The sequence below is a fragment of the Indicator indicator genome, chromosome 8 (assembly GCF_027791375.1).
Source record: "Indicator indicator isolate 239-I01 chromosome 8, UM_Iind_1.1, whole genome shotgun sequence".
Taxonomy (NCBI): Eukaryota; Metazoa; Chordata; class Aves; order Piciformes; family Indicatoridae; genus Indicator; species Indicator indicator.
Genome location: NC_072017.1, coordinates 30,806,321 through 30,822,152, shown reverse-complemented (window position 1 = coordinate 30,822,152; position 15,832 = coordinate 30,806,321). Strand labels below are relative to the sequence as shown.

The window sequence follows — 15,832 nt, the reverse complement described above, 5'->3', positions numbered from 1 at the left end:
ATCACAGCTTGAAGCACTGGGTGCTGATATATGTATGTGTGTGTATATATATATATATAAAAATATTTTAAATCATGTTACAGAAGTCTATTTTCAATCATGGCCACAGAGGGAAAAGGTAAACCAATCATTTACCTCAAGTAGCTAACCAAGAAGAAAAGGCTTAGTCCACTCGTGCTTATTAAGTAGTGCTAGTTAATAAGTGTCAGCAGAGCTGTACAACTTCTCTTTTTACCTACCAAAGCAAAAGGGAAAAAGCATAGCCAGCAGGGTGAGGGAGGGGATTCTCCCTCTCTGTTCCACTCTGCTGAGACCCCCCCTGGAGCACTGCATCCAGTTCTGGAGCCTCTATTACAAGAAGGATCTGGAGGTGCTGGAAGGTGTCCAGAGAGGGGCCACAAGGATGAGAAGAGGGCTGGAGCTCCTCACCCAAGAGGACAGACAGAGAGCTGGGGCTGTTCAGAGAGAAGAGAAGGCTCTGAGGAGACCTTCTTGTGGCCTGCCAGTATCTGAAGGGGGCTACAAGAAAGCTGGGGAGGAACTTTTGAGGGTGTCAGGGAGTGATAGAACTGGGGGGGATGGAGCAAAACTAGAAATGGGTGGATTCAGATTGGATGTTAGAAAGAAATTCTTCCCCATGAGGATGGTGAGAGACTGGAAGAGGTTGCCCAGGGAGGTGGTGGAAGCCTCATCCCTGGAGGTTTTTGCAGCCAGGCTGGATGTGGCTGTGAGCAACCTGCTGTAGTGTGAGGTGTCCCTGCCCATGGCAGGGGGGTTGGAATTGGATGATCTTTGAGGTCCCTTCTAACCCTAACAATTCTATGATTCTAAGAGATAAAAGACATAAAATAAAAAAGTTTTACCTATATAAGAACAGATAATAATTTCCCCAAGATCAAAATAGACACTTGGAATATATGTTGCCTCGTGATGTGAATGTAAGAACAAATTATACACCAGGTAACAATGCAGTGCTACTACTGTAGTAAAATCTGTTCTTACATGAAGTGTAAGTAGCAATTATTGCACTGGAATGCAGGGGAAAAAAAAAAAAAAAAAAAAAAAAAAAAAAAGGAAGAGGCAATGCAATTTTCTTTTCTCTGACCAAACAAGGGTTGGGCTGTATTAGAAGGGCTGTGGTCAGTAGGTTGAGAGAGGTTCTCTTCCCCCTCTACTCTGCCCTGGTGAAGCTGCATCTGGGATACTGTGTCCAGTTCTGGGCCCCTCAGTTCAAGAAGGACCTCAGGGAACTGCTTGAAAGAGCCCAGCACAGAGCCACAAAGATGATGAAGGGAGTGGAACATCTTCCTTATGAGGAGAGCCTGAGGGAGCTGAGGGCTCTGGAGCTTGCAGAGGAGGAGCCTGAGAGGTGACCTCATTGCTGTTGATAAAGATGTGCAGGGGGAGTGCCCAGAGGCTGGAGCCAGGCTCTGCTGGGTGATGCCCAATGCCAGCACAAGGGGCACTGGTGGAAGCTGAAGCATAGGAAGTTCCATGGAAACAGGAGGAAAAAAATATTTCCGGTGAGGGTGCCAAAAGACTGGAAGAGGCTGCCCAGGAGGGTTGTGGAGTCTCCCCTCTTTGGAGATATTCAAGACCTGCCTGAAGGTGTTCCTATGTGATCTGCTCTAGGTGCTCCTGCTCTGGCAGGGGTGTTGGACTGGATGACATTTCCTCATTGAGGTCATCAAATTAAAATCATTTAGGACAGAGCCCTACATTCCTACTGGACAAATGTGGAGGGTTCAGAGCATCCTGGATTATCTAGGTGCCCCTTCCAGTACATATGCCCGCAGATCTATGCTTGCTCCAGTGCATCCCTAGGTGTTCCAAATGCAAGGAAAATCTTGGTATGGGCTTCCTGATGGAGAGAGACAGAGCAGTAAGAGCCTGGTATCATCTCATTCCCCCACCAGGAGGAAATGACAGAAACCATTTTCAAAAGGTGAGGGAAATGCAAAGGAGATGAGTGTATGCTAAGAGGGAAATGGAGGCAGAGTACAGAGATCTACAAATGCCACACATGACAAGAAAACCAATAGGGGAACAGGACCAAAGTCCTCTAAAGCTGAAAAGGTGTAGCACAGAGTCTTTGAAGACAAGCCCATTCCGGGGTCAAGGAACTCTGGAAGAACCATGAAAACTACTTGATTTCTGCAGTGCTGTTTTCTATAGCACTGAGATCCAAGGCAGCACTCCTCTATCCATTCCCTTTTGTTCATTTGTTTCTTGGATGGCTATTCCCAGTTTTTAATCCAGCAGCACAGGCAAAACATTGCATTGGAATTTAAATGTCAAAGAATGCATCCTCAAAAGTCAAATCCAGACAGACAAATGCCAACAGAGAAATGTCAGAAACACATCTGTGTCTCCCACTGCAGATAACTGTACCTGCACAAACACAAGCCACAGCATGACATGTGAAGCCAGAGATTTCTTCTGCAGTTCCTTTGGGAGAGTAACACCACTGGTGTCAAGGTCTCCCATGAGAGAGTTGGGGTTTTTCAGTCTGGAAAAGAGAAGGTTCCCAGGAAACCTTCTTGTGTCCTTCCAGGATCTGAAGGGAGTTACCAGAAAGCTGTGGAGCGAGGGACTTTTGAGGGTAAAAGGGAGCGAAAGGACTGGGGGAAGTGAAGCAAAACTGGAAGTGGGTACATTCAGATTGGATGTTAGGAGGAAGTTCTTCCCCATGAGGGTGGTGAGACACTGGCACAGGTTGCCCAGGGAGGTGGTGGAAGCCTCATCCCTGGAGGTTTTTGCAGCCAGGCTGGATGTGGCTGTGAGCAACCTGCTGTAGTGTGAGGTGTCCCTGGCCATGGCAGGGGGGTTGGAACTGGATGATCCTTGAGGTCCCTTCCAACCCTGACAATTCTGTGATTCTGGGAAAATCAGTATCTAGCAGTGATCTGACTGTGTTACTCCAAGTACCTGACTCTGGCAATACACAGAGCTTAAATGGTGCATGGTTTGCAAGCTGATGGATGGCATCTACAGCTGTAAAGGGACAAAATTTGTTTTTCAGGAAAATGCCACTCCTGAATTTGCTGGCTCAGCATTAGATAAGGGACTTCAATACAATGAACTTCCACATGCTTTCCAAATATGACATTAGCCCATGAAAGTTGAAGGAGGGGTTTTGCAGACAGTTACTGCTAGATACTTGGCTTAATTTGGCCAATAAAACCACACACAGACTTGAATTCATGGTGGTTCCTAAATTTCTTGCTATTTTGAGTCCTAGGAGTATTAACCTATGAATATAAGTGAACGTTACAGAAGCAACCACATCTCTCTCTGGGGCCCTAAACAGAACTGACTTCAAGTAGAAATCAGACTCAATGGGATCCTGGAATACCCTAAGAGGAGTGTGTCCAGCAGATCCAGGGAGGTTCTCCTCACCCTCAACTCTGCCCTGGGGAGACCTCACTTGGAATATTTCATCCAGTTCTGGGCTCCCCAGTTCAAGAGGGAGAGGGATCTGCTGGAGGGAGACCAACAGAGGGCTACAAAGATGCTGAAGGGACTGGAGCACTGCCTGGTGAGGAGAGGCTGAGAGCCCTGGGGCTGGGTAGTCTGGAGAGGAGAAGGCTGAGAGGGGATTTAATAAATGTTTCTAACTATCTGAGGGCTGGGGGTCAAGAGGCAGGGGACAGGCTCTGCTCAGTTGTACCCTGTGCTAGGACAAGGAACAATGGATATAAACTCCAGCACAGGAGGTTCCACCTCACCATGAGGAGGAACTTCTTCACTGTGAGGCTCACAGAGCACTGGAACAGGCTGCCCAGAGAGGTTGTGGAGTCTCCTTCTCTGGAGACTTTCCAGCTCTGTATGGATGCATTCCTGTGACTTGTGCTGGATCCTGCTCTGGCAGGGAGGTTGGACTGGAAGATCTCCAGAGGTCCCTTCCAACCCCTAACATCCTGTAAGCCTGTGACTCTTGGAAAATCCAAGTGCAATTAAAAAGTTTACTTGCTTTAATGAAAATCATTGATTTTTCCTCAGAAAACCAAACTAAACCAAACCACAAAACAAAGCAAAACAAAAAGAAAACAAAACATAATGACCAACCAACAATTCTTTGTGGGAACTTCTGGTCCCCATGAATCCATTGAGCCTTTTGTCATGATTCTACTCTTCATTATCTCCTATAAAAGTACCTGGAAATTTGTTAATTAGGGAAGATGCTTTTTTTTAGAAGTTTCAGCCAGTCTGCTAATTGCAGCTGCTTCCACATTGAAAAACTGAAATGTTTTGGTAGTTCTGTAGTCAGACCACTGAATACACAAAAACCTGAAGTGCACTTTACTTAGTGCAGCTAACAAAAATATATCTGACTCCTGCAATTATTGTGGTTTGCTTGCAACACTTGTAGCTCATACACTGTAAAGTAAAACCTAATCAAAGCTAAGAGACGGGAACTTTGATCAAAAGAGTAAAGCCAAGATATGGCATTTTCCCTTGAAACTTTCCTTCTCTCTCTTTGATGAGACAGGATCTCCAGCTTTATGATACTGTTTATAAACCCCACATTTATTTTAAGTTCTTTTACTGCTGAATTTAGTATAAAAAAAAAAAAACCACAAACTATTCAATGAAAATTATTTTGAATTTTCTTTTAAAGATGCTTCCACAAGGACAATGACCACGTTCTCACAATGTATACAGAAATTTCTTTCTAAAGAAAATCTCACCTCTACACCAGAGCTCTTTCTAATGCTTTCCCTGCATCACTGAATGCTGTTTCAAAACCAAAACAAATAACAAAACAACACAAACCCAACAATAACAAAAAAACCCAAACAGCCCCAAGAAAACCCAAAACCAAGCAAACAAGCAAAAAAAGACAAACAAACAAAATCTAACTAACAAACAAAACCAAGCAAACTAACAAACAAATTGGAGCAGATTTAATCTGTTCTGCTCTGGACACTTCCTTCTTTTCATCCAGCTGCAGCACATCATGGAACTCTAAGGACAGACAGTCGTAGTGTAACCTTCAACAAGAACACCTCTATACCTCATAGACATCTGGTATAATCTCTAAACCTAATTTTAAACACTCATCTTGGCAAGAATAAACAAATACATGCTTCCAGTGTTTTACAGTTTAACTTTGCTTTTCTCTTCAACAAGGACTTGTGATGCCAAGTTTGACACGACCACAGAATGGTCTGGCTTGGAAAGGATTTCCAAAGGTCATCCAGTCTGACCTCCCCACACTTAGCAGGGACATCCCCAACTAGATCAGGTTGCCCAGAGCCCTGTCCAGCCTCACCTCGAATATCTCCAAGGATGGAGCCCCAACCACCACCCTGAGCAACCTGTTCCAGTGTTCCACTACCCTCATGGTGCAGAATTTGTTCCTAATATCCAATCTAAATCTGCCCTTCTCTAGTTTGAAGTCATTGCCCCTTGTCCTCTCATTGCAGGCCTTTGTAAACAGGCTCTCTCCATCCTTCTTGTAGCCCCCTTCAGGTCCTGGCAGGCTGCTCTTAGGTCTCCCTGGAGCCTCCTCTTTTCCAGGCTGAACAACCTAGGCTCCCTCAACCTGTCCTTGTAGCAGAGCTGCCTGTGGTCTAACCATATTCTGTGTAAAACTCTATTGTTTGTGACCAACTTCAATCCTATTTCCTTTCAAAGGTAGTGAAAGTCTTTTTGTCCTTGATCCATGACAAGGAAGGTTCAAAAAGTCTGTTTGTACCACCTCACTGTTTGGCATGACCTCCATGTGCCCATGGTCATTAACCTCTTCTTTCAAAGTAAACTATACCATAGTTTAAATCTAAACATCAGAGAAGAATTAGAAAGGTGAGGAAGTCCTTTGCTAAGACCTTTCTGTGAGTCTTCCTGTTCTTTTCTCTTTGTGAAATGGAGAGCACAATTAAATGCTTCCCTCTAACATTCAGAAGGCAAACCCCAGCCAAAGTCAACCAATTAAATGAAATGAAGAGATGCAAATTTGTCTGAGGACAGACTCCCTGGTTGCTCTAAAGAATAAATGGCCCCTTGATGGACAATGACAAATCAAGTCAAGATATGTTAAAATGGACTGAATTTACAGATGAGGGAATAAGGACTCCTCCAACATTCTGGTTGCCTAAAGACCTGGCAAAGTGCACCCCCAAATAACAACAAGAGGCAGTTCTGTTTAGTTTCTGAAGCATCTGGCAGGATCTCTGCTCCAAGTGAGCCAACTGTAGGCACATGTGTGCCTGGAAGTATTGACCACAGATGGGACATCAGGAACGGAATAACAACTCCAATGAAAAGCAGAGGAGAAACTGCAGGATTTTAGAGACATTTTTACCTTCATATTTGTCTCTTCCTTCATCCAGACCACTTATCTGCTACCACAGAAAGTATACAGACAAAAGATGTACTTCATCATATATAGCGACCCCAACACTTTACAGACATTAAGATAACTTCCTCAGTCATTTGCTTTCAGACAATCACTTCAGGTTCCTCACACATAAAAGGATCCAACACACTGAATGAAAATATCTTGGAACCATCTTTCAGGAGGTCTGTTTTTGTAGGCTCCTGGAATAGCCTACAAGCCTTTCATTTCCTTAAGAGGCACTATAGGATTTTGCTGGTTTTGCCATGGAGATGGGCATTGGTTTAGAGTTAAAGATTGTGTGAAGTTACGCCTAGCCCCAGAGGGGGAAGGCTGAAAAGATCCTAGCCCGCAAGTGGGCCTGACCCAGATGGGCAGAGGGACTTCATCTCCCCTCCCAGGGGGAGGGGTTCCCAGGTCCCAGTCTGTTCCATCCCCCCTTCCTGTCCACCCAAGCCTGTTTAAGGAGAGCCATTTCCTGCCTCTTCCTCTTGCTCCTGCTCCTTGCCTGCCTGAGAGGCTGCTCCTGCTGTTGCTGCAAGCACATAGTGGGGCCTGCTCCGTGCTGCATCCAAACTCTTAAAGACTGCATCTAAAGAGAATCCACATTTGCATCCAGAGAATCCTATGTCAGCTGGGCCTGGTTTTGTATACATTTTTATTCACCCTTTTTCCTTATACCTTTGCAACTTCTCTTTTACTTAAATGCTTTTTATATTTTGTTAAACTTGCCTTTTTACATTCCAATCGATTCTAGACTGTTTCATTTGTCATTTTACCTCTCTTTTCTCCTGCCTAATTTTGTCTTCCCTTACTGGGAAAAAGGGAGAGGGGAGGCAATCTAAATCTGTTCCATTTGGGCTTTTGGACTCCAGGAAAGCTTGAACCACAACAGGGATAGACACAGCAAAGAGAGACCTGCTTCCACCATTCCTTAATCAACATTTTAGTTTATTTTTATGGACTAGTGGAAAAAAAAAAAAAAAGTAAATAAAAAAAATCCTGGAGATATATTCCATTTTTTGAACCTAAGTCCAAGTATTTGGACTGTGACCAGCAGCCTATAAAAAGACACTCATTTCTACACACAAGCTAATTTCTACTAAAACATTGTGTGTTTATTTCAGGGAGACAAGAGGTGACAGAAATTTTGCCAGTGCTACAACAGATTTTTCTCATTCTGCACTTATAAATTTTAATCACCTGTTAGCTGCAGAATCCCACATTGGTCACACCTACCGAGTACCAATTTGGGTGCTCTAAATACAACTCAACATCACATTTGCTGCTTGAGAAACGGGTGGCAAGGCCTCCAAAACAACAGCTTTTACTGGTTTTTTTGGGGACAGTCAACCAGCAGATGAACACATCTATAAGAGATGTGAATCAACAAAGATAAAATCACCTTTGCTCCTTGCCCAGACAACAGCTGCCCAGGGAGGGGATGGTGAAAGAGCTTCTGGCAACAGAGATGTGTGATGGGCAGAGCCAGTGGTACTGACTCTGGAATGTGCACAGATAAGAACATCTCTACCCTGGAAAGGGAGGATGGTGAAAAGGCCTCTGGACTGTACAATGGATTCAGCACCTGGCATGAGAAGTCCCTGATGTGTACTCTGTGTATGGACAGGTAAAAAGAGAAGGAGGAGGCAAAGCCTCCCCTGCCTCCACTGGACCCCTGTAGAACACACAAGGAAGATTCCCTGGGGACAATACCCGGACACATACCTAAAACGTGACTAAAAAACTGTATAAAAGACCTCAGTGTTGCCTGCTCAGGAGGGAAAAAACCACAGACAAGGAGTGAAAAAGACAGACAGAAGAAACAGACATCACCATGTAGCCTGGAAGCAGCAGACCAGGTGTCTTCTGTAATTCATGGAGAAAAGACATCTTGACTGAAGACACCACATGTTGGAGCCTGCTCAGAGAAGGATTTCAACTTTGGGATCTCTCCCTCCCCTCCTCCAGGGCAGACAGCACAAGCCAACAAGGATGCACCAGCACCCTTCCACAGACTCAAATCATCTTGGGGCTGGGGAGGGAGAGTGGTAATATAATTCCTTTCCTGCTCTCTTTCTTTCTCTCCATTTTTCCTCACTCTTTCTCCTTCTGTTAATAAACAGCCTGGGTTTTGATATTTTGGCCTGGTTTTTGTCTTCAATTTCACAACAGGAGAACGTTCAAGAAAGAACTGAGTCTCTCTTCCTGTCCAGATCAAGACCACATCCTATATTACAAACAACTTGATCAACAAAAGGCCTCTTTGCAATGACAAAACAGATAGCTATAGAGTTCAAGATTTTCCTTACTCCTCCTAATAACAACAGCAGGCGGTGTGCCATCAGTCACTTTGCCATTAACACAGAACACAAGAAAAGCATTAAAAAAAAACCAAACAAAAAAAATCAGTAAAAGCAACCCTTTGTGTGAATATAGCCATGGAGCCTCACCTTGCGGATGCCTCTGCCGAGATCTTCTCCGTAATTTGTCCCCAAGATTTCAAAGTGCACATTGGGATTTCCTCCATTTTCTGCAAATTCCAGTTCTCCAGTCAAGCCATTCACTCCACCCTATTGGGGAAAAAAAAAAACAAACATCTAAGACGTTTGTCCACTGACTGTGCATAATGAACACAGAACCACAGAATTATTGAGGCTGGTGTAGACCTCTGAGATCATTCAGCCCAGCCTATGACCTAACACCACCACACTGACCAGACCATGGCACTAAGAGCTACATCCAATCTTGCCTTAAAAACTTCCAGAGAGAGCAACTCCACCTCCCTGGGCAGTCCATCCCAGTGTCTGATTCCCCTTTCCATCAGGAAGTGCTTCCTAACATCCAACCTAAACCTCCCCTGGCACAGCTTCAGGCCATGCCCTCTTGTCCTGGCACAAGTTGCCTGGGAGCAGAGCCTGACCCCCACCTGACTACAGCTTCCCTTCAGGTGGTTGTAGAGAATGATAAGGACCTGGCACTTGGCCTTGGTGAAGCTCACACAGATGACCTCAGCCCATCAGTCCAAGTCCCTCTGTAGAGCCTCCTTACCTTCAAGCAGATCATCACTCCCACTGAACTTCCTATCTCCTGAAACCTCACTGAAGGTGCCCTGGGTCCCCTCACCCAAGTCACTGATAAGGAAATTGGACAGGGCTGGTCCCAATCCTGAGCCCTGGGGAGCACCACCTGGGAGTGTCCTGCAGGTGGATTTAATTCCATTGACCTCTGCCCTCTGGGCCCAGCCAGTCAGTGCTGTACCCAGCAGAGCCTGTGCCCATCTGAGCCATGGGCAGACAGTTTGTTATCAGGATGCCATCAGAAATTGTGCTAAAGGCCTTATGGAAGTCCAGGTAAACAGCATCCACAGCCTGTCCCTCCTACACTAGGCAGGGCATCTTGTCACAGAAGGAGTTCAGGGTTGTCAGGCAGGACCTGCCCTTCTTAAACCCATTCTGACTGCACCTGCTTGTCCTGCTCCGTAGTGATGGAGTGGGACACTGTCTTGCCTAGAGTTTCAGGACCATGTTCCAGTCCTTCTGCATAGTGTCTTACCATGTGGACCCCTCTTAAACACTGCCCTGATTTAAGGCATCTCTCTGCTCACACATAGCGGAAGGAGCTCACAAAGGAAATGGCTCTCTCTATGGCAGCTACTGATCCAGGAACTCCCTGATGAGATCTTTCCAAGTAATTTGAGCGTCAATTGTCATAATGGCAAAGGGTCAAAGTAATTTTTCATCCCATTTAACTTACAGAAACAATTCTATCTGGGCAAAAATCTGAAGGCCCGTTTATTATCTCCTCTCAGATTTCTCTGAGGTTGACTTGAAACCATGAAACTCTGTGACACATTTAAAACTGACGAGGAAATTGTCAGCGGTTAAGACAAAAATGTTTTGCTTACATTCTTGATCACTGCTCTGGGCTCTGCAGAGCTGTTATAAAGCTTGGCAATATAGTTAAAGCCTACCTGGGTCCTGTCTAGACTGGCAAGACAAACTCCACTTTATATATGCTTTGGCACTGCTATACTGTAAGTCTTTGAACAAAAAACTATTTACCTAGCAGCCAAGACCTCCCTTGGGAGGGTCAGCTTGCCAGTCAAGCTGACAATAAAATATTGTACTTGTTCTCACAGGTCTTGCTCAAACTTGCTTTTTTTTTTTTTAATGTATTTTATTTTTCCCCCCAAAATATCACAATATCCCAGAATCACAGAATGTTAGGGGATGGAAGGGACCTCGAAAGCTCATCCAGTCCAACCCCCCTGCCAGAGCAGGAGCACCTAGAGCAGGTCACACAGGAACACATTCAGGTGGGGTTTGAATATCTCCAGAGAGGGAGACTCCACAACCCCCCTGGGCAGCCTCTTCCAGTCTTCTGTTACCCTCACAGGGAAAAAATTCTTCCTCCTGTTTCCATGGAACTTCCTATGCCTCAACTTTCATCCAGTGCCCCTTGTGCTGGCATTGGGCATCACCCAGCAGAGCCTGGCTCCAGCCTCTGGGCACTCCCCCTGTACATCTTTATCAACAGCAATGAGGTCACCTCTCAAGCTCCTCTTCTCCAAGCTACAGAGCCCTCAGCTCCCTCAGGCTCTCCTCATAAGGAAGATGTTCCAGTATTTTAATAATCTTTGTGGCTCTGTGCTGGACTCTTTCAAGCAGTTCCCTGAGGTCCTTCTTGAACTGAGGGGCCTAGAACTAGACACAATATTCCAGATGCAGCCTCACCAGGGCCCTTCTAATCGACCCCAGGATGCCATTGGTCTTCTTGGCCACCAGAGCACATTGCTGGCTCATGGTCAACCTCCCATCCACTGTAGGACCCCCAGGTCCTTTTCCCCTTCACTGCTCTCCAACAGGTCAGTCCCCAACCTCTCCTGCTCCATGGGATTGCTCTTTCCCAGGTGCAAGACTCTCCCCTTGCCCTTGTTGAATTTCATTCCATTTCTCCCTGCCCAGTTCTCAGCCTGTCCAGGTCTGGCTGAATGGCAGCACAACCCTCAGGTGTGTCAGCTGCTCCACCCATCCACTGCTATTTTGCAGGTAGGGAAAAAGCTGTGTCTGTAATTAGGAAAAAAAATGCTATAAGCATTTGATACAACTTCCACATTTGATTCTCAAAAAAAAAAAAAAAAAAAGTCTGATATTGAAAACACCATGGTGTTCTCAAGTCAACATAACCATTTTTATCTGAGAGCAAAGAGACTTCAACCTCCTACCCGAGAAACAATTTTTCTGCACATGACTCCCGAGCACCACTGACAATTCTGAGGCCAGAACTAACTGACAATTCCACCTATGATTCATGAAATAGCACAAGTGTGGCAGTTTGGGCTGGGTGCCCCCTGTCACTGCTGCATGAGATACACCTCTGGTGTCCTGGGTGCTCACCCACAGGGGTGGACACAGGAAACGACGTATTTCTACCCATAAATCCTGCGCCCTATAAGGCCATCTGCAAAGTCATTCTCTTCCTCTTTCTTCCCTCTCTGCTCCCATGGGAGATGTCCTCTCTTATCGGGTAATGCCGGGGGGGTATCTCAGGCCTCTTAGGCCTGACTAGGCCTAATGCCAGGAGGAGAATGGAGGGGGGGCAGTCTGAGACCTGGCCAGCCTGAGACTTGCCTAGCAGTGGGAGGGGGAAGGAAGAGCCCTGGGGGTTTTGGGCAGACCCTCAGGTGGGAGGAGGGAAGGATTGGGAAGTTTTTTGGGAATTGTGTGAGGGGTTCTGTATGCTTTAGGATGCTATTTTCCACTATGCTTTGTAGTTTGTAGTTTTCTGTATTTTCACCAATTGCTTTTCCATTTAAACTTTCCATCACTCTCCAATCCATTTGCGTGTGTCATTCTTTTGTCCCTTTCGGGGCAAGAGATGTTCTGGCTGGCCTCAAACCAGCACAACAAGGTACAGCTCATTTGCCACAAAGGAATAGGGTCTATGTCCATATAGGAAGGACATGGACATGATGGAGGAGGGCCAGAGGAGGGCCACAAGAATGCTCAGGGGTTGGAGCAGCTCTGCTGTGAGGACAGGCTGAGGGAGCTGGGGGTGTTCAGCCTGGAGAAGAGAAGGCTCCAGGGAGACCTAAGAGCAGCCTGCCAGGACCTGAAGGGGGCTCCAGGAAGGCTGCAGAGAGACTGTTTGCAAAGGGCTGCAGGGACAGGACGAGGGACAATGGCTTCAAACTAGAGCAGAGCAGATTCAGATTGGATGTTAGGAAGAAGTTCTTTCCTATGAGGGTGGTGGAACATGGGAACAGGTTGCCAGAAAGGTGGTGGAGGCTCCTTCCCTGGAGATATTCAAGGTGAGGCTCAACTAGGCAACCTGATCTAGTTGGGGATGTCCCTGCTGACTGTGGGGAGGTCAGACTGGATGAGGTTTGGAGGTCCCTTCTGGCCTGGACCATTCTATGATTCTGTGATTCACTGTTGCTGCTGGCACTAAAACATTGCTGTTTGTCAGTGAGCTAAACAGATGTGACTGGCAAGAGATCAGGTATGGTAAGAGAGAAGACACATGCAGCAACTTCTCATCATTTTTCTGAGCTTATCCTCCATATAATCCTCCTTACATTCATTCTCAGGTTATTTGTGAAGATTAATTTCTCCATCAGTCTAATTGCTTTCTATTAATACTTATTTCTCTCACTGAGCAATAGCTTTACTTAAAATAAACAAGTGAGCATGTGTTTGGAAATCGTTCCTATTGCAGAAGTGAATTTAGAGCCAACTGCTAGAGCTAGCCAAATTCACTGGAAGGATTGTGGGATGAATTTAACTATTTATTCAATTCCAGAATGGGTAAAACCCCCAGATATTAAGCTTTAATGATTGTAGTGGGCTTCATTTTTTATTGTTTTTTTTTTAATGATTTGTCCAATTAGCTGAATTCACACAGAATAAAAAAATATCCTGCTTTTGGATGTGTTTGTAGACATAGTGATGCACAAAACAAATGTTCAACAGTGGAAAATAACAAATTCCAACAGGGAAATTATTTGGGCAGATATTTTGCCATTTCAAGAAATGTTTAAAAGTCTAATTCCCTCTCATTCCCTACTCTTCACTCTTAGCCCATTAATCAATAAGATATTTGTTTGTTTGTTTGCTGCCTGAGCTCCCCTATTTATAACAAGTGCTGCAGCAGGTAGAATGTCAGCAGCCCTTCCTCTTACCTTCTTCAGTGCTTTGCAGATATTTTCTTATTTGCCCCTCCACCAATCACAGAATCACAGGAACATTCAGGTTGCAAAAGACCCTCAGGATCACAATTACCCTTACTCTACAAGCACCACATCCAAACCACCTTGAAACACAGCCAGCCTTGGGGACTTCCACCACCTCCCTGGGCAGCACATTCCAATGTCTGACCACTCTTGATGGGAAAAAATTCTTCCTAATGTCCAGTCTAACCCTGCCCTGCTGCAGCTTGAGGCCATTCCCTCTTGTTCTATCACTAATTCCCTGTGAGAAGAGACCAGCACCAACCTCTCCACAAGCTCCTTTCAGCTATTTGCAGACAGCAATGAGGTCTCCCCGCAGCCTCCTCTTCTCTAAACTAACCATCCCCAGCTCCTTCAGTTGCTCTTCATCAGATTTATTCTCCAGGCCCTTCCTGAGCTTCTTTGTCCCCCTCTGCACTGTCTCCAGCACCAAAGAGAGAGTATCTCTGCAGCTAAAACAGATATTGCTGTTTCTGGATCTCTGATTCTGGGAGATTGGTTTCCTTCTAGAAAAGCTTCCTCTAGAACCAGTTTTCCCTGCTTTTTTTTTTTTTTTTTTTCAGCAGCAAGTGATCAGTTTTGTGCAGCAGTAGATGGCAACCTCACTCCCACTTTGCTGCTGTCAGGAGAACTGCTGCTTCAGTTGCTAGGCCTTTTCTAAGGCAGGCAAGGAGGCAGGCTGGAATTTGGCATGACTTGTTTCACTTTTTCCTCCCACTCCTCCATACCTTGCACACAGTGGAATACCCACTGAAACTGTATTGAGGTGAGGGATGATCTGGGACAAGACAGTGTCCTGAAGGGTCTAACCCCCAGACATGCCCTAGCCCAGACAATGGCTGAGCACCTGCCAATGTGCTAACCTGGACACGTCCTGGGGTGCAGATGGCCAAGGCAAATGTCTAGCACAGGTGATTAACATTGTAAGCACCTCTGACTCTGCTAACCTGGACACTTCCTGGGGTCCAGAGAAACATGGCCCAAGTGTGATTAACTTTGTGACACAGCTGTGAACTGTGTGTGCCCCTGCCCATGTCTGGATATGCCTCATCCCATAGGTCCAATTATCAGGGTTCTGTGTTACCAAAGGGCATGGATTGTCTTGGGACAGTATTTAAACCAGCCCAGAAGTCAGGCAGCTTGCCTTGTGCTCACCCAGACAGCAACAAGAGCCAAACGCTGCCTGAGTAGCAGCTGAGGATCTGCCACAGCAGACCAACAACCAGGTCTTGCACCTGGACCAAGGCAGAAAGGGGAAAAGCTCCAAGGGAACTGAATCCCAGAAGAGGCTGCAGCCCAGTGAGGGAGCACACACAGAGTGAGAGGCCCTTAGCCCTCTCTGAGCCAAGGGCAAAATCCAGATTGTGAAGTGGGATGACAAGAGAGAGGCTCTTAACCCTCTCTGAGCCAAGGGCAAGCTCCAGACCATGGACTGGGCACAACAAGAGAGAGGCTCTTAGCCCTCTCTGAACCAAGGACTGCTTGAATCATAGCCACAGCGTCTGGGAAGATACCAGACAGGAGCAAGTGGTGAGTCCCTGGCCAGTCAGCCACAGAATCCCATCTGTGGGAAACCCACAGCTCACAGCCCCTGTACGTCAAGTTTGAATTGCTGTATTGGAGAGGTTAGATCTGTGCTTAAATCATTTGAGTGTCTGTAGATGTGCAGTGTAAAGCCCACAACTGAATAATTGACCCTGTGAATACATTCTGTAAACAAGTTGGTGTGGTGGTTGAGGATACCAGCACCAGGAAGTAGTAATTATAAAGCATATTAAAAAATGCATTTTTATTACAGAGAGTGATGGCAGCTTTGCAGTAGAGGTAACTTTATGAAGGTACTTTATGAAGGTAAAGTTGTGCTGAGGAACATTTAAGAAACCATTGAATTAATTTTCACCCTGAGATTAACAGTAGCCAATTACCATATTCTATTGCATCCTAAATCTTTGAAACAGTGGTGACTTCAATTGGAAAACACAGAACCTTTTATTCAGAAACCATTTAGATAATCAAGATAACTTTTTTCCTGCTTTCTTTCATAATGAAGGAAAACTGGCATGTCTTTCAAGAAAAACAAAACAAAACAAAACAAAACAACTTATTTCAAGTGGTCTTAGAGGCTTTTCCAAGATGACAGAAGAGAAAAAGAGCTGAAAGAAAAAACAAAACCAACAACAACAACTGAAAAGCAAAACCAAACAAAATGGAAAAGAGAACTGTTGATAAGGTGATAGAAGTGGGTAACATTTTGTCCTTTT

At 45.4% G+C, this 15,832-nt stretch overlaps 1 protein-coding gene across 2 annotated transcripts in view; it reads right to left on the bottom strand.

The window, feature by feature from the left end:
- The window catches only part of GRID2 (glutamate ionotropic receptor delta type subunit 2), a 1,038,631-nt gene that overhangs the window by 268,835 nt on the left and 753,964 nt on the right, over positions 1-15,832 (bottom strand). For both annotated transcript variants that reach the window (XM_054382934.1, XM_054382935.1), the window contains one exon: positions 8,794-8,913. In XM_054382934.1, coding sequence (XP_054238909.1) covers positions 8,794-8,913 — 120 coding nt within the window. The remainder of the gene's footprint in view (positions 1-8,793; positions 8,914-15,832) is intronic.